This window comes from Moschus berezovskii, chromosome 2, assembly GCF_049115385.1.
Source record: "Moschus berezovskii isolate FMDL1 chromosome 2, NW_MosBer_1.0, whole genome shotgun sequence".
Lineage (NCBI taxonomy): Eukaryota > Metazoa > Chordata > Mammalia > Artiodactyla > Moschidae > Moschus > Moschus berezovskii.
This window is the reverse complement of record NC_142461.1, coordinates 102040313-102065541: the sequence shown is the minus strand read 5'-3', so window position 1 is coordinate 102065541 and position 25229 is coordinate 102040313. Positions and strand designations below refer to the sequence as shown.

Genomic DNA, 25229 nt, shown 5'->3' with positions numbered 1-25229 from the left:
ATTCCATTCAGCCATTTAGTGTGCCCTAGGAATTTCACTTCTCTTAAGCCTCAGGTTTTCGTTTATAAAGATGCCCTGGAGGAGGGAAAGGCTACCTAGTCCAGTATTCTGGCCTGGAGAATTCCATGGACTGTATAGTCCATGGGGTCGCAAAGAGCTGGACACGACTGAGCAACTTTCACTTTCAGGTGGTGCTAGTGGTAAAGAACCCACCTACCAATGCAGGAGATGTAAGAGACATGGGTGCCCATGGACAGAGGAACCTGGTGGGCTACAATCCATGGGGTCGCAAAGAGTCAGACATGACTGAAACAACTTAGCATGCATGCATGCATGTAGTATTTAAAAAAAAAAAAATTATAGCTCCTGGGATGAGCTTCAGTTCAGTTCAGTCACTCAGTGTGTCTGACACTTTGCAACCCCATGAACCGCAGCATGCCAGGCCTCCCTGTCCATCACCAACTAGGGATAAGCTTACTTTTCTTATTTGTCTAAGAATAATATGTTTCAGAAAACAAAGATCGTGGCATCTGGTCCCATCACTTCATGGGAAATAGATGGAAAAACAGTGGAAACAGTGTCAGACTTTATTTTTTGGGGCTCCAAAATCACTGCAGATGCTGATTGCAGCCATGAAATTAAAAGACGCTTACTCCTTGGAAGGAAAGTTATGACCAACCTTGATAGTATATTAAAAAGCAGAGACATTACTTTGCCAACAAAGGTCTGTCTAGTCAAGGCTATGGTTTTTCCCGTGGTCATGTATGGATGTGAGAGTTGGACTATGAAGAAAGCTGATCGCCGAAGAATTGATGCTTTTGAACTGTGGTGCTGGAGAAGACTCTTGAGAGCCCCTTGTACTGCAAGGAGATCCAACCAGTCCATTCTAAAGGAGATCGATCCTGGGTGTTCATTGGAAGGACTGATGCTAAAGCTGAAACTCCAATACTTTGGCCACCTCATGCGACGAGTTGACTCACTGGAAAAGACTCTGATGCTGGGAAGGATTAGGGGCGGGAGGAGACGGGGACGACAGAGAATGAGATGGCTGGATGGCATCACCGACTTGATGGATATGAGTTTGAGTGAACTCCAGGAGTTGGTGATGGACAGGGAGGCCTGGCGTGCTGTGATTCATGGGGTCACGAGAGTTGGACACGACTGAGCGACTGAACTGAACTGAACTGAATATGTTTCAAACATCTAGAAGAGTGTAGGATAAATTTTCATGTCTGGTGTTACTGATTTGTGGTCAACAAATGAAATCTAAATAGATACTTTTATTTATCGATGTTTCATAGTGACAAGTATAGGATCAAAGCTTTAAGGTGAGTTCTCTCTTGTACGGGACACCATTTGTCATTATAAAAAGTTTATAAGTATCTAATAAGTTAAATTAATTGTCATCACTTTTTTTGCTTACTTGCAATGTTAAGAATGAGAGCAGAGTGTTAAGTATTACTATAATTGCTTTTGTCTTCTAACAGGTTTTCTTTATCTGTTTTGAAGATGTATTTATCAATATTACTACTATTTTGGTTTGTGATTTCTAAAGTTAATTGCCCTTTTCCCATGTTTTGAAAGTTTATCAGGATTTTCTTAGTGATTTCATGGTCAGCTCCCTAATGGATTAATCCAATTTGGAATATAAAATTATCTTGCTGGGATCCTCAGACTGTTAGTTTCATGATTGCTTATACATATTTGCCTTTTTGTTTAGATTTTTGATGAAGAGGCATCTTACCACTGTGCTGTAATGCTCAACCTTCAAAAATCACCTTTTACTGGGATGTGGAATTTTACCTCCTGTAGTGAACACCATACTCTGTCTCTATGTCAGAAATACTCAGGTATAGATCATTATTTAGATAACTATGGTACTTTATGTTGTTAGAGATGTACAGTATGTTTTCACAAAAAAAAATCTTATAAATTAATTAATATTTGTAATCATACAGCTTCCTTAACATTTTAGCATGGCTACATCCATGTGAGTCAAATTAGCTCTAGTATTGAATAGAATGTGATTTTCTTTCAAGATCATTGCCATAATTAAATATCACAGTTAAGTATTTAATGGAATTTGTTAATAGGAGTTGTCTGACGAGTTGACTCACTGGAAAAGACTGATGCTGGGAGGGATTGGGGGCGGGAGGAGAAGGGGATGACAGAGAATGAGATGGCTGGATGGCATCACCGACTCGATGGACATGAGTTTGAGTGAACTCCGGGAGTTGGTGATGGACAGGGAGGCCTGGTGTGCTGTGATTCATGGGGTCGCAAAGAGTCGGACACGACTGAGCGACTGAACTGAACTGAACTGAACTGAATGACAGTAAATTATGGTTGCATTTTGTTCTCCGTTTTACTCTGAGATTTTTCAGATTTTACTTTCTATCATAAGGTAAAGAGGAGAAAAAAAATGTTTGTAACTGAACTCGGTATAAACATTCATGGTTAAATTTAGCACTCAAAAAAATAGAAGGATATGAAGCATTATAAATGGATCATCAGTTCAGTTCAGTTCAGTTCAGTCTCTCAGTCGTGTCCGACTCTTTGCGACCCCATGAATCACAGCACACCAGGCCTCCCTGTCCATCACCAACTCCCGGAGTTCACTCAAACTCATGTCCACAGAGTCGGTGATGCCATCCAGCCATCTCATTCTCTGTCGTCCCCTTCTCCTCCCACCCCCAACCTTTCCCAGCATCAGAGTCTTTTCCAGTGAGTCAACTCTTCGCATGAGGTGGCCAAAGTATTGGAGTTTCAGCTTTAGCATCAGTCCTTCCAATGAACACCCAGGGTTGATCTCCTTTAGAAGGGACTGGTTGGATCTCCTTTCAGTCCAAGGGACTCTCAAGAGTCTTCTCCAACACCACAGTTCAAAAGCATCAATTCTTCGGCGATCAACGGATCATAGTCTAAGCCTTATCATATAATCCACATAAAAATAAAATATGTACTTAAAAGTAGACATTATCTATATTTTAAAAATATTTTTTATTAAATTGTTTTCATTGGTCACAGTAAGTTTTTAACAAATGATTTAAAAAAAGAAATCCTTTGTCATGTAATGAGAATCTGAAGTAGCTAATCCATGTACTTCTGAAGAACTTTTTGCTAAATTAATCTTTACTTGTCTTACACTTTTTAGTAACTGCCTTAATTCAGAGAAGTATTGCAAATCAGTAATGCAAATATATCCTCTAAGGGGTGGTTTCATACATTTTTATGTGGGTTCTCCCAGATGAAAACTTGTAAAGGGACACTTAACACCTTCTCTTGTTGAAGCAGTTCAAACAAAGAAAGAATCTGACACCAATCTGAAACGGTAATCTTACTGCACTCTAGTTTTATTTACAGCTTTTCCACTTCCCAAATCAGATCAGCTAAAACAGAATTTTTTAAGCAAAACATACCTAGTTCTCCTACCCAATGTCTACACAAATAGATAAGTCTACACAAATAGATAAGTAATACCTAAAGTACATTATTATAGGGAGAAATTTCAAAAGCTATCTCATGACTTACCAAGTGGGTGGTTTTTTTTTTTCTTTTACACACAGAAATTGAAAGCAGACAGACCTTGGGGAATACTTCAGAGACTATGAAATATCAAAATAACCTGTACAAAATAATCCTGAAGACCCTGACTTGGACCGATGCTCTAAGAGAGTGTCAGAAAGAAAACATGCACCTGGTGAGCATCACAGACCCTTACCAGCAGGCCTTCCTGACTGTGCAGGCGGTCCTTCGTAACTCTTCTTTGTGGATCGGACTCTCCAGTCATGACGTAAGTTTTCAGTCCCAATTGCCAGGATTGGGTGATGGAATGTGACATTTTTTATTACACACAGCATCTCTCTTAACAGACTAAAAAAAAAAAACAGATCATAAAATCTCATTCCAGTGAATGAATTTCGTGAAGTATGTAATTTTTAGTGGCAGTCATTTTTCCACTGATTTGCTGCTTTATTGTTTAGCTTTAGAAAAACGTCCAATGGACATATGTAGCTGAGCACTTCTTTTTATTTATTCTAATCATAGATGGAGGTGGAATCTGAAGCTGCCATCTCTCCTCAGCCAATGAAAAGGAGAGGGGAAGGGCAGTTACAAAATCATAGGGGATTGGGTGAGTGGAAGCCCATGGACATTATTAAAGGGCTTTTTATACCTTTCTGAATAAGCCAAGTGAAATTAAGCCACTCTGCAAAGGAAATAGAAGAGCAATTCACATCTCCAACTCTGATCTTGGGTACTTCTCATTCATCTCTTAGCCCAACAATGAATGCTAGTCTCCTATTAATTCCCGACACTGAATTACATACATATAGCATGAACAGGAAGATTTATGCTCCTAAATCTTTTGGCTAAAATTAATAGGGAATCATCTTTAAAATAGAGCTCTATTATTTCTGTCAGCATCGTAGTCCTTTTTTGTCTCTTTTCTGAGCCTTCTTTGTAATGATTTGGTGCTTTGCCCACTGAAATGAATTTAAAGTTAAGATATAGGGCTGGTATGTAAGACTGTATATGTTGTCTACTGATAGGGATGCCATTTACAAAGATGGTAATGTGAACTTTGCTTCCTGCATCTGTGCAGCGAGTGACCCATAAAGCCCAGTTAGATAAGTGTCACCTAAACCAGTATTCTTAATCCACTCTCAGAGAGAAGTTAATCGGGAGAGAAGCATCCATGGCATTGTGAAGCAAACCTAAGGCATGTAGACTGTAGGATAATCCTCAATGTACCAAGACGGTTTTAGGGTTGTCTGGAGAAAAAGTGATGAAAGACGACGCAATCCTTGCACAAACCCCAAGTTGAACTGGAGAGTGGATGAAAAACTTAAAACTCAGAAGTAAACATCATCTTTGACAAACTTTAAATTTATTACCACCAGCATTTGTCAGAAGCTCAATTTAAGAAAAACAAAACAGTACTTAGAAATTACTTGAAGAATAGTTTCTCCACAACTCTGGATTTTAAAATGTACCCTTAGTTCAAGCCAGACTGTCAGCTTGAACTGCTTCCCTAGACTTCACAGTATCAGTTCCTTCGTAACATTGCTTTTACTTCCTTTCTCTTTCATGTTTGGCATTATGTGAAACCCATCACTGTGTCTCTTGTGAAGCTGGTAATCAGTTATTACATGTCCTAGTTTTAATCACATTAAACCTTTTAAACAAAAGCAGTGTTGTCACTGGAGAAAAATCGTAAAGTTACAATAAATTAAAAGAATAAAATTGAAATCACCTGTAATCCCCAGTATCTAGTGATAAACATGGTTTAAATGTTTAGTATATATCCTTCAGGTTATTTTTCTGTGTACATGTATTTATTTTTGAGACACTTGGTATCATACAGTTTTGTAACCTTTTCCCCCACTTGATGATTTTGGTCTTCTTTCTTATTCTGTTTTCAATCTTCACTTCTTTTTCTCTTTTCCTTTTTGCTCTTCAACATATTTTATGTAGCTCTTTATTATATATTTTCATAAGCTGCCTTAAATCTTTGGAACATGGCAGGATATAAAGAAATGAAAGTTTACACTAAAAACAGTGGGGAGGTTTTGAAAGATTTTAAGCATGGTAGTAACAACATCAGATTTTGACTTGAGAAAAATTATGCTGTGGAGAAGCTGGGGAAGGAAGTGAGAAGTCCGGAGACAGAAGACCAGTTAGAGTTTCTTGTAGCCATCAGTGCAGGAAATGATGATGGTCTGGACTAAGGCTTGTTTACACTGTCTGCAGTGCAGCAGTTGTGGGTTATAGGAAGTCCGGAGTGTGACTGCTACAGCAGGTCACTCGAGTACATTGAAGTGAAAGTCTAGAAGAAGAGGAAGTCAAGAAAGTTTGGGAACTGGGCGAGTCAACAACATGAACACAGAACTCCCTAAGTTAGAGGTAAGACCAGGAGGACAGAGCAAGACATGAGGCGTCTCCTTAGTGAATGTCAGAGATGGGCAGGGCGCCAAGACCTCAGTGAATCTCAGAGAGAAGCAAGGACTCTGGGCGGTTGCAGTGATAAGGGCATAAACCTCAAAGGAAATTACTAAGGAGGTAAAAATACCCGTGACCTCATTCTCATGGCTCTGTGGTATCTGAGATTAAGAAAAACAAATAGCCTTCCCTTGTGGGTACTGAAAGGAACTTACTCTGTTAGAAAAGACAGGTTTTAATTAAGATCCATCAAGGTCTAGAATTTAGTGAAGATATATTTACAGTCTTAGTAAACAGATTTAGTATTCAATAAAGAGATGGAGGGAGTGGGATGACTTATCTACAAGGAACAGAAGTTCCAAAGGTCCAAGGACCTGGGTTAGTTGGGAGTGCAGCAAGGGAGAAGGAATCCAGGGTAATACCCAGTACTGGCAACTTCACAGGGACAAAGGGCCACATTCGAGGCCACTTGGTTTAGAAATTAACTGGCTACAACTTTACAACTAGAATGCTCAGTTCAGTTTAGTTCAATCACTCAGTCGTGTCCAACTCTTTGTGACCCCATGGACTGCAGCACACCAGCCTTCCCTGTCCATCGCCAACTCCTGGAGTGTACTCAAACTCATGGCCATTGAGTCATTGATGCCATCCAACCATCTCATCCTCTGTCATATCCTTCTCCTCCTGCCTTCAATCTTTTCCAGCATCAGAGTCTTCAAATGAGTCAGTTCTTCGCGTCAGGTGGCCAAAGTATTGGAGTTTCAGCTTCAGCATCAGTCCTTCCAAGGAATATTTAGGACTGATTTCCTCTAGGATGGACTGGTTGGATCTCCTTGCAGTCCAAGGGTCTCTCAAGAGTCTCCTCCAACACCACCGTTCAAAAGCATCAATTCTTCGGTGCTCACCTTTCTTTATAGTCTAACTTTCACATCCATACATGACTACTGGAAGAACCATAGCCTTGACTAGATGGACCTTTATTGGCAAAGTAATGTCTCTGCTTTTTAAGATGCTATCTAGGTTGGTCATAACTTTTCTTCCAAGGAGTCAGTGTCTTTTAATTTCATGACTGCATTCACCATCTGCAGTGATTTTGGAGCCCAAAAAAATAAAGTCTGTCATTGTTTCCCCATCTATTTGCCATGAGGTGATGGTACCAGGTGCCAGGGATCTTAGTCTTCTGAATGTTGAGTTTTAAGCCAACTTTTTCACTCTCCTCTTTCACTTTCATCAAGAGGCTCTTTAGTTCTTCTTCACTTTCTGCCATAAGAGTGGAATCATCTGCATATCTGAGGTTATTGATATTTCTTCCAGCAATCTTGATTCCAGTTTGTGCTTCATCCAGCCTAGCGTTCCTCATGATGTACTCTGCATATAAATTAAATAAACAGGGTGACAATATGCAGCCTTGACGTAACTCCTTTTCCTACTTGGAACCAGTCTGTTGTTCCATGCCCAGTTCTAAATATTGCTTCCTGACTGCATAGTGTTTCTCAATAGGCAGGTCAGGTGGTCTGGTATTCCCACCTCTTTCAGAATTTTCCACAGTTTGTTGTGGTCCACATAGTCAAAGGCTTTGGCATAGTCAATGAAGCAGACGTAGATGTTTTTCTGTAACTGTCTTGCTTTTTCGATGATCCAGTGGATGTTAGCAATTTGATCTCTGGTTCCTCTGCCTTTTCTAAATCCAGCTTGAACATCTGGAAGTTCATAGTTCATGTACTATTGAAGCCTGGCTTGGAGAATTTTGAGCATTACTTTACTAGCATGTGAGATGAGTACAATTATGCATTAGTTTGAGCATTCTTTGGCATTGCATTTCTTTGGGATTGGAATGAAAACTGACCTTTTCCAGTCCTGTGGCCACTGCTGAGTTTTCCAAATTTGCTGGCATATTGAGTGCAGCACTTTCACAGCATCATCTTTTAGGAATGCTGGTGGAGAACAGTTCTGGATGAAATAGTTGGTGGTGTTGAGGTTTGACTGCATTTGCTATTTTTCATTCACTAAGGGGACTGTATTGGCCTTTGCCCAATGTTCCACTTAAGCCAGTGATGCCAAATGGCCGTGGGCCTCAGGAAAGCATACCTCAGTGGGTCAATGTGTAAGGCCTGGTGCCCTGGCAGCACCATGGGAAAGCTCAGGCAGGCCTGTACTTCACAATCCATCACCTGGACATCTGTAGCTACCTTGAAAGCCTCTCTCAAGACAGGTGGTCATGCTTTTGTCAGGATGTAAAGATAGATGTTCACAGATTTCTAGCACACAATAGAATGTAGTGAATAAGGAAGTTTCTCTTCAAAGACAAGTGTGAAAAGAGTGGTATGAGATCCACAGGGCCTGAGAGTTTAAAAGGGAGCTAACACCCATGTAGCTCTTATTGTGTACCAGCTAGACACTGATTTATGTGTCTTACAAGTTACCCCACTGATTCTAACCCATGAGATTAAGTGTCACATCCATTTAATAGAAGAGAGGATGGAAATGTGGCAAGGTCGTATCGCAATCAAAAGCTGAGAAATGACTGAACCAGAATTCAAAACTAGTACGCTTAGCTCCTAACCCATGTTCTTTCCACTGCGACATATTATCTCTAAGTTAATCAGTGCTCACGGTGCCCCTCTCTCCATTTCAGCTTTCTGATTTCCAACAACCAGTGGTTCTAATTATGTGTGAGGCAGCAAAGCATAATGGTTTAGACCATGGACTCCAGGGTCTAATGGCCTGGATTTGAATCCCAGCTCACTGTGGTTTTACACTCTGATGGTGCATGACTTCAGTTTTCTCATCTATAAAATGGATATATGATAGTACCTGGTGCCTCATATGGTTGTTATGAGGATTATATAATATTTGCGAAGTACTTAAAACAATGCCTGATATGTAGTAAGTGCTTTGTAAATATGTACTAAATATAAGGTAAAATTAAAAGTCACGCTCAGTCGTGTCCAACTCTTTGTGACCCTGTGGACTGTGGCCCATTAGGTTCCTCTGTCTATGGAATTCTCCAGGCAAGAATACTGGAGTGGGTAGCAATTCTCTTCTCCAGGGGATATTCCCTACCCGGGGATCAAACCCAGGAGTCCTGCATTGCGGATTCTTTGCTGTCTGAGCCACCAGGGAAGCCCTTATATCGACCACAAGGGTCAAAATCAAACAATAGGGATAAGATGAAGGATTGCCACTTAAAATATATTTCTCTTCCTTCCAGGATGAACTCAATTTTGGTTGGTCAGATGGGAAACATCTTCAATTTAGTCGCTGGCCTGAAAATAATGAACAGCTTGAAGACTGTGTAGTATTAGACACTGATGGATTCTGGAAAACATCAGATTGTGATAATAATCAACCAGGCGCTATCTGCTATTATTCAGGAAGTATGCTAATTTCAAGTATTTTAACTCTAATTGTTATCAGTCTTATGAGGAATGGAATTCGGGGGAAATGGATTTGAAATCTTGTTTTAAAAGTATAAAGCAATTATAATCTTGTCCTTTTTACAACAAAATTTATTGTGAAATTTGTAATCAAGTATTATTATGCGTTAAATATTTTGTCATTAACTTGTTATTTTAGATGTATTTTATCTTTATTTCTATCAACAGATGATAATAATTGACCTTTGAGTTTTAAGTCCTTGTTAGCCTCATTTTGTGTACCTTTTTGTTTATGTTCTTATGGAAAACTTACATCTATGGGCATTCTTTTGCAGTTCTTTTCAATATTTCACATTTGTTTTATGAGTCACTGCTAAGATTTATTTGGTTGCAAGTAACAGGAATGAGCTCAGTTCAGAGAAATTTAGTTCCTCAGAAACGGGGATAGAGCTGCACCATCTGAGGAAAATGAGTCTGTAAGCCAGAGGTCTCCCACCTCTCTGCTCTGTTTCTCTCTGTGAATCTGCACTCTTATCTTTATATACTTTCTGCTTCTCAGCACATAGTGAAACATGGCAGCTCTGCAGCTTTCAATTTTAGCCATAACTGGAGATGAATTGACTGTCTCTGAATCCCATTTTTCATATCTGTAGAGAGAAGCTGATAGACTCAGCTGAGTCAGAGATGCAGTCTCTAGCCCAGTCAGAGGAAAGTGGTTTTACAACTTTTCAGGGGCCCACATTTGTGGGTTTGTGGTTAGAAAAAAAGACTGCTTCACAAAGGGAGTTGCTGTGAGCTGGGAGAAATACTGTGCTGAATGGTTTCTACCACATATTGAATCAGTTTGATTGACTTTGAGTAGAGCATGTCTCTATTTACATCTTTTTAAATGTATAACCTTTTCATTAAAAAAAAAAAAGCTGAATTCAGATTTTCTAGGTGTCAGATTTTAAATTATTTCTATTTTCTTTGGTTAGAGCAATAACTTGTTTAGGAAATCACATATTTCATAAATATTTCTTTAAAATTAGAGAAGATGTCAGTAACCAGAAAACTGAAGGTGAATTCCCAAAGTTATATGTAGGTACCTATTATTATGTTTGTATAGTTTCTCTGAAGTGAATCCTTGTATTTGAAGTCTGGCAATGCAGGAAGACAAACTGCATTTGACCTAATAACACTTCATTATCCATATTATTCTACTCATTCCACATCAGGGGAAAGAAAGTTGTATTAAATAATTTCCTTCCTACAGAAAGCCAGTTAAGAGGTCACGTTTTATTCAAGCATAAATAGAACAAGCATCACTAAGTTATTATTTCTTGGCTTCCTGAATATTTCCTACAAATCAGGTCTAATCACTATGAACACCATTTAATATTTATATATGCAATTAGAATTCTTACTATTAATTCTTTTTCTAGATGAGACTAAGAAAGAGGTCAAACCAGTTAACAGTGTTCACTGTCCATCTCCTGTTCTAAGTACTCCATGGATACCATTTCAGAACTCTTGCTACAATTTCTTGATAACAGAAAATAGATACAGAGTAACAACACAAGATGAAGTTCATTCTAAATGCCAGACACTGAGTAAGTATGTTATACAGCCATTATATGTTACATTATGCTCGTAAAACAAACGAATCTCACCTGAGTGTATTTTAAATATTTCTAATTAGCAGTAGTAACTAGAACTCAAAAATATCCATCTCCTTATTTCTGCATTGTCAATGACAAAGTCTTAAAATTTGTGTTTAGTGAAAATGGAAAGTATAGGAATTCCTTCATTTTTAACCTATCCATTAGAGAACTAGTCTGTCTTTACGTGTATAAACGAAGTGGATTCTACTTACAAGGGAAAAGAAGTGACACTGAGACTAGAGAATTGGATGTTAAATCAATTTAGGCTGCAGGCAAAGAGAAGATAGGTCAGTTTGAGTGGTTGAAAGCTTAGATAAGCTGTAAAGAAGCAACTCTGCTTAAAAGAAATACATATTTCATACTTTTGGCTCTCAAGGTTATCCAGATATTTCCTGTGAGATCCACTGCGGATCTGTGACTTTTTAACAGTGGACCCATCAACTTTGTAGAAAATTCCTACGGAAGATATCAAACCATTATTCCCCAAAGTGTGCTCTGTGGAACACTACTTTTAAGAGGTGTTCCATTAAAAAAAAAAAAAAATGATTCTTAGTAAAAGAACAAGGATGAGAAATGCCACACATCTTTGTTTCCTGTTAAAACATTATCAAATATACATTAGCATGTACTTTGAGAAATACTGGCATGAATGAAGTAGTTTAACTTTGGTTAACCAATGTTTGTAAAGCTCTTTTCAACGTAACTCTTTTCTGAGGAATCGCTGAGGAACACACTATGTTTTATATTAAACTTTTAAAACCTTCCTGTAAAACAGTGATCTCTAAGGAAAAGGAAGATTTTTTTTGACTTTTAGCCCATTCAAGAGGTTTTATTTGTTATAGTCTTTGACATTGTATCATTAATATATGTGGATTTATACCAACTCAAAATAAGCCTTGTGAGGAAAAGCAAATCAGTGTTTCAAATTCACTACTCAACTTCTAGTTTTCCACTATTCTCTGAGACCAAATTTAAGATCAAAATGTTTGAAAACTTCTCAACCTATTCATTGTAGTATAGATGGTTTTAATTTATATCTCTTACTTATTTTCTACTGTTGTTTGTTTTGAAGTGTATTAAACGCAAAGAGTCAGACACGACTGAGCGACTGAACTGAACTGAACTGAAACTGGGAAGTAAAAACTGCTAAATCTATCAAACAAAGTGATCTAAATAATTATTTAAATTATTGGCTATTGTTTTATTTAACAGATCCAAAATCACATATTCTGAGTATTCGAGATGAAAAAGAGAACAGATTTGTTCTTGAGCAGCTTCTACATTACAATTACATGGCTTCATGGGTCATGTTAGGTATAACTTATGAAAGTAAGTTGCAAATCTACTGTTTTTTTCCCTATATTCATAGTTTATTATGAACTACTTGTTTATCACACTGTGAAAGTATAGTTTTCAAAGTATTTGTTTATCAACATACAAAATTATAATTATGTACTTAGCATATCTTACATAGATACCAAGACAGGTTTTGTGTCTCTGCTCTGCCACTAAAATACCTTTACTGCCAAGCTTAGAGTTTAATGGTGGAAAATGATTTCCTTTTTCCACTTTCCTTCCTAGCAGTACAAGGCTAACTAAAAATGACTGCACTCCCACATAAATGTCTAATACTTTATGTCTCTAGGTATATGACCTGAGTGAGAATAGAAATACACTTCTAATGTTGCATTTTTTGGGTTTATATCATTGGCTTGGGGTATACATTAGAAAAAGGAGACACATAGTCTGTCAATGGACTAGAATATTTGAGATTGTAAATGCCACAAACCCAAGATATAATTTCTATGAAACTTTTTAAAAAACACAGACTCTAATAATAGGAGAAGTAAGACCAATTTAGAAAGATACTCATTAAGAGGTGTTATAAAAATCATAAAGTTTTGAAATTAGAAAAAAAATGACTCTCTGGGCATAAAGCCTCAAAAACATACATTTACCCAAAGAGGGGGCTGAATGAGAGGCACAGGACAGTGATAGCTAGAGGCAGGGCAGACAAAGAAGCTAAATTACTCAAATCTGGCCGTTTTAAAAATAATCTACTCTTTGCTATCTAACCTGTCTCTTTCTAAAAATTACTCAAGATTTTCTTGCAGATGAGTTAACAAAAATTAAGCTATCAAACAATGACTAAGACTTGGGTTGCCAGCTGAAGATAAGTTCATCATGATAGGATTTAGTTGCCCAAGTCTTTTGTCTAATGATGCTTGAATACTCAGATTTGGGGATGGGAAAAAATGGAGAGGAACTAGGTAGAAGCTTCCCACTGAAAAAAAGTGAAAGTGTTAGTCGTCAGTCCAACTATTTGCGACCCCATGGACTATAGCCCTCCAGGCTCCTCTGTCCACGGGATTCTCCAGGCAAGAATTCTAGCTTTACCTGAAAGTGACTGAGGAAACAGTGATCCTATGTGGAGCAGCAGAAACTAGACCCAGGGTATAGTTAGAGATTTCAATTGCACCCTCTGCTCTACTTTCTTAGTTATATTATCAGAAACAAGCAAGGCCTTCCCTGGTGGTCCAGGGATTGAGAATCTACCTGCCAATGGAGGAGACATGGGTTTGATCCCTGGTCCAGGAAGATCCCACATGCCATGGAGCAGCGTGGCCCGTGTGCCAAAGCTACTGAGCCCATGTGCCTAGAGCCAGAGAAGCCATTGCAATGAGAAGTCCATGCATAGCAATTAGAGAGTAGCCCCCACTCACCTCCCCACAACTGAAAAAAATCAGTTGATGTAAATTGTGCATAATTTAAGTCCAGTTTTCTACCACTAGTTTTATAACATGTTACTGTTTTAAATAGTTATGTTAATTTTCATCACAATTAAGCATATGTTCTTGCCTGGAAAATCCCAGGGACGGGGGAGCCTGTTGGGCTAATGTCTATGGGGTCACAGAGCCGGACACGACTGAAGCGACTTAGCAGCAGTAGCAGCAAGCATATATGTAGAAAAAATGAATATTGGCGGAAGTAACAACAAAATGTTAAATTATATTGGGATGATAGAATTGTAAGTAAATTTTAGCTTTCATATTTATAATTTGTACTTTCTATGTTAAAAATAAGCATTGTTTACTGTTAACATTGGAAGCTATTTTAGAGAAGCACACATAAGTATACAACCTTTAGAATGTTGGGAAAAAAGAAAATTACTTGAGTTTGAGATATTAACCTTGTAACTATAATTCAAGGCTTAATTTAATCTCTAAGCACAGAAAAAAAATGTTTCTTTTCTAGATAATTCTCTTATGTGGTCTGATAAGACCACACTGTCATATACACACTGGAGATCAGGAAGACCAGCTATAAAAAATGGCAAGTTTATTGCTGGCTTGAGTACTGATGGCTTCTGGGATATTCAAACCTTTAATGTTGTTGAAGACTTACTGTACTTTCACCAGCACAGCATTATGGCCTGCAAAATTGAAATGGGTAAGTATGCTAAGGCAGAGTTTCTACTCCAGCGAAAGAGAATGTAAAGCCATTCGCTCCACTAGTGGGCATTATGCAATTGAATTTTTTGAGTAGCTCCCCTGTATTCAGTATCATGAGAAGCACTGTGGAGGTTTTAGAGAAAAGAAGACACACTCCCTGTTGTCATGGTCTTGATCTCAAGGAGTAAAATGAATGCAGTGGGGAAAACAGTATTAAATGTTTATCGTTGTTTTATGTAGGTTAGTCTTAGGTTATTTAGTATGTACAGGCTTGCATTTGTTGAGAAATCAAAATATACCAGTGAAAACAGATATAATGAAAACTAAGAATGCATTGAGGAGAGGAGGAAAAACTTGGTTGGGCCTTGAAGGATGGATAAAATATCTATGCATAAGTAAGTGTGCGTGGGTAGTTTTGACAGTCTAGGCTAAAAAATGAATGTTTCTCAACTTTGCCTAATTCCTTAAATAAGTCTATTTTTAATGCATATCAGGTTTAAATTTTTTACAGCTTAAAAACTGTTATTATGGCCATTCTGCTGTAAGCCCTCTGCTAACACAGAGCCCATCACAGTCACATCTGGGCCCACCTTTTCCCTTCATACTCTTGGAGAATAACTTTCAGATACACCATTTCTATCAACAATCTCCAGGAATTCCCTACTATCAGTTATTCTGAGTTCCTGTAAGCCTTTGAGACTTTTTAGAAACTAGTGTCTCTTCTAAATTTCTAGGCTTTCTCCCAGTCTCCATTTTTTCCCACCATTTTTGGTTCAGTAAAGATCTTTTCCTGTCAGGCTGATCTGTTAAATGTCCATGTACAGTGTATACCCTTTCTCACTTGTACCTTTATTTATGGGTTATTTTCCTGCCATGATGTCTTCTACCTTCTTTCTTCTTTTTTTTTTTATTCGTTTATTTATTTATTTATTTGAGAGTTGTGAGTTAAGTTTTATTTGGGGCAAAATGAGGACCGTAGCCCAGGAGGCAGCATCTCAGAATAAAACTTTCATTTTAGAATAGTTTTAGATTTACAGAAAAGTTTCAAAGATAGTACAGAGAGTTCCCATATACACCGTAACCAGTTTCCCCTGTTGTTGACATCTGTCTTAAGTATGAGACACTTGTTACAACAAATAAACCAATATTGGTCGATTATTATTTCCTAAAGTACATATATTGTTCCGATCTCCTTAGCTTTTACTTCATGTTATTTTTGTGTTCAGGAATCCATCCAGTATACTACATTACATTTAGTCATCATGTTTGCTTAGGTTCTTCTTGGCTATGATAGTTTTTCAGATTTTCTTACTTTTCTTGACAATTTTGAGAAGCACTGGTCATGTGATTTATAGAATGTCCCTCAGTTTGGGTTGGCTGATCTTTTTCTTATGGTTAAACTGGAGTTATGGGTTTGGGGTTTAGGGAAAAAGCCAAAGAGGTAAAATGTCATTCTCATCACATCCTATGAAGGATATATGCTGTCAACATAACATTACTTGTCACTATGGATTTTGACCTCGATCACCTGGGTCAAGGTAATGTTTGTTAGCTTCCTCCACTACAGAGTTGCTCTTCTTCCCACCTCCCATAGTGTACTCTTTGTAAGGAAGTTACCATACTCAGTCCTCACTTAGGGAATGGAGAGTTATTTTCTACCTCCCTGCAGGGGGGAGTATCTATATAAATAACTTGGAGTTCTACATAGGAGAGTTGTCTCTTCTCTTCCATCTAAAAATTTATTTAGGCATTTATTTATATCAGTTTGGGCTCATGGTTATTTTTTTATACTTTAGGCTATAATAGACTATATTATTTTAATATTTTTCTTTGAATTTTTCCAGATTTGGCTGCTGGAGCTCTTTAACATGGCTTCTATGTCCCTTTGAAATACCCTCATAATTGTGGTCTTGTTATTACTGTAGTTGTTTGATTGTTTTCAGTTGACGTGTTACCGTATTTCTTTTTAGAACTAATTTCAGCTAACCAAAACCTGGAGACCTAATTTATTAAGCAGGTTTTCTGACTGTCTTATTTCAGATGAATCTTTCCTTTTCTAGTCAGTCACAAGTATTCTAGTGGTTTTGCCCTCATTTTAGGTGGTGGTGTTTTCTGTGCCCAACTAAAATGTGAGCTCCTTAAATGAAAGACAGTGTTTATGCCTTTTTTTAATCACACAGACAATTGTAATAGTTAGGAGCCTATTAAATAAGCTGTGGCAATAAGAAAAAGAAAGTATGCATTTGACCTTCTTATAGTCCAGTCTTATTTAACTTTTGAAATGGTTGTGTGTCCAATATTACCCAAATTATGTACTTTAAATAATTTAAATTTAATCACTAACACTTTTAATTTAAATATTATAGTTGACTACAAGGAAGAATATAATACTACTCTGCCACAGTTTATTCCATATGAAGATGGTATTTATAATGTTATTCAAAAAAAGGTGACATGGTACGAAGCATTAAATGCATGCTCTCAAAGTGGAGGTCATTTGGCAAGTGTTCATGACCAAAATGGCCAGCTTTTTCTGGAAGAAATCGTAAAGCGTGACGGATTTCCACTATGGGTTGGGCTCTCAAGTCATGATGTAAGTCTTGTTTTGTTTTCCAGAAACTATCCAAGTATGTTAGAGGGTTGGAAATTTGAGCATAAAATATTAACTCAAAGAATAACATCAGATTAAGTCCTGGGATTGCGTTTGCATACCATAGTGCTTTCTGTCTGTTCACAATGTAGAACAGATAGAAAATTGTATTTGTAGAGCACACTAGGGCAACTGGCCAGGACCACAGCTGCCCTCGACACTGCCAAGCCATCCTAAGGACTCAGTAGATTTATACCTCAGCAACATCACTGTAACCTATTTGGGATAGACCAGTTGGAGAGCTGGTGAAAAGGGAATGGCTTGGGATCAGAAAAATCTGAGTTGCAATATGAGTGGCAGGTCTTCTATCTACATGTTGGATAACCAACATGTTATTATACCAAGCAGGTTATTATACCTTTGCAAGCTTATTTCCTCATCTGTCAAATTGGGGTGATGATATTTTCCTTAATAGAGGATTATTAGCACAAAATTTGTATTGGGGTGAGAATGGATACATGTATATGTATGGCTGAGTCCCTTCATTGTTCACCTGAAACTATCATAACATTGTTAGTTGACTATACCCCAATACAAAATAAAAGTTAAAAAAAAATTATATAAGATGCCAAGTAAAATTCTTAACTACATCTAAAATATAGATGTATATTTTCTCCCCACTTCCCCCTAGAAATTAACACTATTCGAAAGTAATCTTCTGCTGGTAAACATGCCTTCTGTGCCACTATTTGAATCCTATTAAATAGTATGTATATATATGTACTGATAATGATATCTAGTATACAAAACAAGAGTCTGTTGAGATTAGAATGGAGGCCTAATCTAAATAAAGTGGGAAAAGTAAAAGGATGGCAAATTAGGATTAAAGAATCAAGGACAAATCAAAAGTAATCTTCCTATATGAATTTCTTGGGAACTGTTTTTCTCTTCCAGCCCCTTGCTGCTTGATAACTTCTGTAATATGAAAAAAATCAAGCCAGGGACACAAACCACAAAGCTGTAAAACATAAAAAACATTATTTACAGTAATATGAAGATTGGGATTGTAAACCTGTAATTGTGACAAGTGGAAGCCATTTCCATGTCCTATAAGTTCTAGTGTTATATAGACTCATCCTTAAAAAAAGAAATCTAGAGATAGTGTGTAGTAACTCTATCTCCAAAGTCCTATTTAAATTGTATGCCAGAGCAAATGTCTCAAATCACTGCATCAAAAGTAAATCCCTGGTTTTATGAATATGTTCAGATCTATAGTACTTATAAGCAAATAATTAACAATGCATTCCTATATTTCTTAAAATATGCATGTTCATCTCAATGTTCTTTTGAAGTCATGCATATGAATTCAGATTATCACTATTATTCTTAATACAGGGAAGTGAATCAAGTTTTGAATGGTCTGATGGCAGTGCCTTTGACTATATTCCATGGAAAGATAAAAAATCTGCTGGAAATTGTGTTGTCTTGGATCCAAAAGGAATTTGGAAGCATGAAAACTGCAATTCTGTTAAGGATGGTGCTATTTGTTATAAACCTACAGAATGTAAGACTTGATTTCAAAGAGCTGTATATTTACTAAAACATGACATTTGTTTTATGTACCTGATTAAGTATCCAAAATAATTTTTATAGATATTAAATAAGGTTTATTCATAAATCCTAGCAAAATAATTTTGATACTTTGTGAAGAGAAACAAATATGATATGCCCATTCAAGGAATTTGTTCTCAAAGACTTTCAATTGTTCTGTTACTCAGTGAGTTTTACTCTAGAATTTGTGAATTTTAATTTCACTTAGCAGTGTTTTTCAGAGTGAGATTCTCCTTTTTAAAAAAGGATTCCACAGCATATAGATTTGAGAAAAATCGTAGGTGATTTATTAATGGCTTTGAAAGCTTTTATGGAAAAGAATCTCTGTAGTAAAGAAATGTTTTGTGTAAGTAAACATTTTCCAAATGTTTCTACTATAGAAAGTAGAATGGTGATTGCTGCAGGGAAGAAAGAATGAGGTATTATTTAACTGGAGCAGAGTTTCAGTTTTGTAAGATGAAACAGTTTGCAGTTGGATTGCTTAATAATGTGAATGTACTTCATGCCATTGCACTGTACAGTGAAAAATAGTTACAATGGTAAATTTTACATAATGTATATTTTATCCCCTTTCAAACAAAATGGAATCTTCTTGACAGGAATAAAACAAACTTACCACAAGGCTGGCCCTTGCAGGAAAAAAAATTAAAAAGTGAGAGTTGGAAGCAAAACTCCCTAAAGAACAGTAAGAAAAGAAAATATATGCCATCTAAGAAAGGCCATTTGCAGCTTGGACTAGAAACAAATAGACTTTGAAGATAAGGCATTTCCATATGTTCCCAGTGTATGAAGAATTGTTTTTAAAGCCAACTCATTCATAAAAGTCCTCTAGTCCTAGCCATGCATTGGTAGCCAGTGTTCAGCATGTTTTGAATCTAAAGAAACAACACACACCATTGCCTGTGCAGTGATAGAGTAGTCAGCAGTGTATTTTTTGTCAGAGATACTATTTTCACAGTGTGATAGAATCAAGCACGTGTTAGTAGCATCTTCTTCCACCACAGCCTTAACAAAGAATTGTCACAAGTCTTACAGACTTCGCAGGTTAATTTTTAGATGACTTTTGGTCATCTGCAGCTAGGAAACTTACCCAGAAGTAATCAATTTTCAAACTGAAGGAAGACTTAGAGCCCAAACTAGTGGGATTAGTGAAAAGTATGGAGGCAGAAGCCAATCAAATAACTAGATTTCAAAAAAGACTGAGCCCGAGTGGAGAAACAGGATAGAGAAACAGAGGGAGGAATGGAGAACCATCCTGAAGTCTCCCAGTCGAGAGGAAAAGGGCAGTAGCCATTCCTCTGGAATCACAGGGATCATAAATGAAAAGAATCCTACCAAACTGCAACGAGGAACAAACGCAGGAAAGCCTTCAGTGCCTGGAGGACATGCAGACCATGTGTAATGCGGAGAGAGCAATGGCGTGGGTTGCAGCTACTGGCCATACCAGGTCAGAGACTTGATTCAGGTCATCTGTACCCGGGCAACAGGACGCTGGCGATTTACTTTCCGATTCTCATACTCTCTTCTGTTGGAATTAACAATGGTGTTAAGGGGGATAGGCTACATTACCCAGGCTTCTTGTGTTGTACAGAATGACTGAAAATTAAACAGTTTGCATGGAAACCAGGGGAATTGTTCAGAGCTGAGAAGCCACACCTGCTTTTCATTTTTTTTTTTTTTTTGGCTTGAGACAGATTTTTCAGTGCTGATCTGTTGTGTTTTGTAAGCAAGTTTCCAAGTTTTCAATGTGGGTATGATTTTTTTATGGCAAAGTAAAAGTAGGTCTTTGTGATCAATACAAAAAGGAATCCAAAGAAAGAAAAAATTATTATTATTATTAATTATTATCATTCAAATTTGCTACAGGCCTACCCAGCCTTGTCTTTTCTTCTCGATTCTGTCTTTCCAGTTGTTTTTACTTTAGTCTAAGTTCATCTTAGAGAGTTAAGTACTTTCCTCTGCATTCTCAGTTTTAAAAATGGTTTTCCAAAAAGCTAATGAGATTGCATTCTCAGAGTGTGGGCTCTAGCCCTCTCTGGTGTATATTGAGTTGAATGCCTCTTACCTACAGAAACCATGGTGTCAGTGAGATTTTAAAAGCCAGTCATATTTTTCTGTGCATTTTCACAGTTATGTCTGACATTTTTACAGCTAAAGAGGTGTCCTCTTATACTTACTCATCAAGATGTCCAGGAGTAAAAGGGAACAAGTCACAGTGGATTCAGTACAGGGACCACTGTTACACGTCCGACCAGGCATTGCACAGTTTCTCAGAAGCCAGACGGTTTTGTTCAGAGCTTGGTGAGTTAAAATGTGTTGATTTTCTTTGCTCAATAATTTAGTCGTTAGAATTTTTCTTAAGGAAACCTTTTAAAATAAATATTATATTTTTGAAAATCTTTGTGAAGCACTCATTAATTATAATAGCATTATAACCTAATTGCCCAGTGGTACAGAAATGGTTAAGTATTTTATGATATATGAATTCAATGGAATATTGGAACAGTCACTAAAACATGATCAATGTAAGAATAAGTAGATGGTATATAAAAGGAAGTGGGAAGAAGTAGAATAAAAAATTGCTAAATAAACTATTGTGTTAAAATACTGACAAATGAAACCATTTTAAATATAGCTAGATATGCTCAGATGAAAGGATTAAGAAGCAGATTTTTTGTAAAGTTGATTAAGCAGTAAATACAAAATTGTAGATTTTTCATTACTTAGTCATTAATAAGTAAGTTTAACCTGACCAGGGTAGCAAAGTCCAAGAAGCATGGATTGTTCATTCTGCAACACAGACCCGTGGCCCACGTCTCTGAACACTATAGGGGACAGGACTTTTAATCTTCAGATTTAACTAAAATGAAAGAGCAGCCATGATTGGCTCCCTCCCGTGAGAATCTTAGTAGTCAAACTGTGAAGGAACTTCTAGGGAGACCACCTGGAGTGTCTCACAGACCGGCATCCTTGGGTGGCAGTTTAGACAGATGACATTTATCTTACTTATTTCGCTACCTTGTGGAGATACTTTACTGATTTAAAAATCTCCTTGTTACTGCTTAACTACATGATGGAAACTTTTATGTGAGATTAGTGTTATAAAAGGTAAAGTACCTGTACAGTGGTGATCTATAGAGGAGAAAATGCTTTCCTTTGCCCTTCTTTTAATACTTCACACCACAAAAGACAGGCTTTAGTTCAAGTATGGAGAAACTTGTTTGGATTGAAGACTATTTGATTCCATTTTGGATTAGTTTCCAAGTCCAGGTATTATTTTATTTCTGTCCCTTGCCTGATGCTGGTGATAGTATTATTATTTCTGTGGGTTTAAGGCAGCCTATCAAACTTGAGGAATACTCACTCATTCAGTTCCATACTGTATTTTGGACAGTATACAATGGCATGATCATGTATGCTGCTGCTGCTGCTGAGTCACTGCAGTCTTGTCCAACCCTGTGTGACCCCATAGACGGCAGCCTACCAGGCTCCCCCATCCCTGGGATTCTCCAGGCAAGAACACTGGAGTGGGCTGCCATCTCCCTCTCCAATGCGTGAAAGTGAAAAGTGAAAGTGAAGTTGCTCAGTGGTGTCCGACTCTTAGCCACCCCATGGACTGCAGCCCACCAGGCTCCTCCGCCCATGGGATTTTCCAGGCAAGAGTACTGGAGTGGGGTGCCATTGCCTTCTCCATGACCATGTATGCTGCTGCTGCTGCTAAGTCACTTCAGTCGTGTCCAACTCTGTGTGACCCCATAGACGGAAGCCCACCAGGCTCCCCCGTCCCTGGGATTCTTCAGGCAAGAACACTAGAGTGGGTTGCTATTTCCTTCTCCAATGTGTGAAAGTGAAAAGTGAAAGTGAAGTCGCTCAGTCGTGTCCGACCCTTAGCGACCCCACAGACTGCAGCCTACCAGGCTCCTCCATCCATGGGATTTTCTAGGCAACAGTACTGGAGTGGCTTGCCATTGCCTTCTCCGATGACCATGTATACTTATGTATAAAATAATGTTAAAAGGAAGGCTAATGCTCTCCAACATCTCAAATCTATTTGCTTTTATTTTTATTTTAACAGAAGCACATTTAAAGTTAACTTATTATACAGAACTGGTTGTTGAGGAGAGAGTGTTGAAAATCTACAGGGGAACACAGATTTCTACCATCACATACCCCACTTCTTAATGACTAGCTGTTCATACAGGAAGGTCTCACTGGTTAAGTAGTTCCAAGGCCCAGAAATATTACCATGTAAACATTTTGAGGGAAAATAAGATATGTATATACACAAAGTTTGGATCTAGAAATATTTCTTTTTGGAAGCTATTAACACTATACTTTTGTGTATTAATGCTATACACTCTGTGTCAAGTTTGAATATCTTCACGATCTTAATCTTGATTGTTGTTCTATCACTTAAGTCATGTCCACCTTTTGCAACCCCATGGACTGAAGCACACCAGGCTCCTGTCCTTCACTGTCTCCCAGAGTTTGCTCAAATTCATGTCCGTTGAGTCAGTGATGCCATCCAACTTTCTCGTCCTCTGTTGTCCCCTTCTCCTCTTGCCCTCAATCTTCCCTAGTTGGCGTAAAGCTAATTGACTTAGGGTTTGTTCTCCTTCAACAGCCCATTCTGCAACTATCGTTACCATAAAGGATGAAGATGAGAATAAATTTGTGAGCAGACTAATGAGGGAAAATAATAACATTACCATGAGAGTTTGGCTTGGATTATCTCAACTTTCTGCCGGTAAATATCTGTGTGTAGAGTGTGCGAAGAGAGTTCTAACTTGTCCTGAATGCCAAGTCAGCCTCACTAAAGAATGTCAAGTGGTGGCTAACTCAGACACTTCTTGGTGATTAATAAGCTAGATCTGCTGGTTTAGAGGCTTATAAATTCCTAATGAATAAATGAATGACTTATTAGTAATGATGAAAATAATGAAATAGAAAATCAGGTTAAATCAACTGGAATTGTTTTAGAGGCTTGAGATACTTGGGTCCACAGGGTTTTTTTTCTCCTATGCCAGTATCTGTGTCCCTTGTGTATCCCACCAGGAGCCCATTGCTTACTTTCCATAGCATTCTAGTGTCTATCACCTGGTGTTTTTGTAGCTTTTAACTATTATTCAGAAAGTTCTCTTCTTGTTGTTCCCTTCCCTCTTAAACATTTTTACGTTTTTTTTTTTTCACCATAGAGTGAAATTAAGTCTTAATGGTGATTTTTTTTGTATTACCTTATTTCAATAAGGAATAATTGTTTCCATGCACTTAGAATTCATAAAGAATGAATTAAGAGTACACATTTGATAGAATAATAGAAAGTTAGCTTCACATTTTATGCAAATTTGAATTCTAAATAGTTGAAATAAATGTGAATTCCAAAATATTAAGTATGTGTCAAAAAGTGAAGGAATTCTAAGTTGGCCATCTAAAGGAAGTATAAGTTGTGGTTATACTCTCACCACAAGGTGGCGCTCCATCAGCTGGGAACAAGAAGTGGAATCGTGGTGGGGAGGGCTTCTTGGACCGTGCAGGACTCTTCCTCTCCCACCAGTACATTGTGAATGATTTTTAGTGGGGGGAAGCCACGGCGGGGAAGCAAGGGACAACGGATCCAGATCTTTAGAAATCTGTCCATCACATAATAAATGTGCAGGCATTATGTACTTCATTTATAGCACCATACTCTATGTAAGTGCTGTCTGATAGAAGTTTCTACAAAGGTGAAATTTTTTCTATGTCTGTGCTGTCCAATGTAGTGGTCACGAACAATATGTGGCTGTTGAACACTTGAAATATGTCAAGTGCAACTGATGGGCTGATTTTAATATTTTCACTTTCAATAAATTTCATTTTAAAAATAGTGGCACAGCACAGTTCTAAATAAATAAATTGTATGAACCATGTGCTTTTTACTTTAGTATTTTAGTTACAATAAACAAACTTCTTTCTTTAGATCAGTCTTGGAATTGGTTAGATGGATCAAAAGTGACATTTGTCAAATGGACAAATAAAATTAAGAGTGGCAGTGGACAATGTAGCATTTTGTTAGCTTCAAATGAAACTTGGACAAAAGTTGAATGTTCACGTGGCTACGGAAGAGTTGTCTGCAAAGTTCCCTTGGGTAAGTATGTAACCTGTCCTTAAGGAACCTTTTTGAAGAATGGGTCAGGCAATAAATGTAGAGTTCAATTGTGTGCAAAGTTTTGTACTTTGTCCCAGAGTACTTAGTCCTTAGAGTATATCCAAACAAACTTGATTAAGTCATAAAGATTCTTTCCCTCAGAAAAAGAAATTACAAGTGACAGTAAATGCACAAGATGTCTAGGATTTCCAGAGGAAAGTACTAAACTGTCCAAACTTTGTATAATTCTTTCCTAAGAAAAATGGGAGCTGCCAGAGTTTTAGGGAGGTCATTTCTTGGAAAATGTTAAAATGTATTTTATTCTATAGTTCAGAGATTAAAAGCTCAAAGATCTAATTCTGCAGTTATTTCATTTCCTTTCTCTCCATTCCCATAAAACTCATAATAAACAATAGTGCAAAACTGTATTTAATTAGTTACAACATCCTAAGTATCTATAGGAAATTGTACTTTGAACTTCTGTTTCATAAT

At 37.5% G+C, this 25229-nt stretch overlaps 1 protein-coding gene across 5 annotated transcripts in view; it reads left to right on the top strand.

Annotated features, from left to right (window-relative positions):
* LOC129537730 (CD302 antigen) overlaps positions 1-25229 on the top strand; it is a 126787-nt gene that overhangs the window by 64921 nt on the left and 36637 nt on the right. For 4 of the 5 annotated variants that reach the window (XM_055397455.2, XM_055397453.2, XM_088829630.1 and 1 more), the window contains exons 24-34: positions 1721-1850; positions 3567-3793; positions 9152-9317; positions 10742-10909; positions 12173-12289; positions 14216-14410; positions 16779-17005; positions 18398-18566; positions 20765-20914; positions 23238-23360; positions 24570-24737. In XM_055397455.2, the coding sequence (XP_055253430.2) occupies positions 1721-1850; positions 3567-3793; positions 9152-9317; positions 10742-10909; positions 12173-12289; positions 14216-14410; positions 16779-17005; positions 18398-18566; positions 20765-20914; positions 23238-23360; positions 24570-24737 (1840 nt within the window). Of the gene's footprint in view, positions 1-1720; positions 1851-3566; positions 3794-9151; positions 9318-10741; positions 10910-12172; positions 12290-14215; positions 14411-16778; positions 17006-18397; positions 18567-20764; positions 20915-22007; positions 22353-23237; positions 23361-24569; positions 24738-25229 lie in introns of those variants that run through there. The other variant, XM_088829634.1, reaches the window with a different exon arrangement.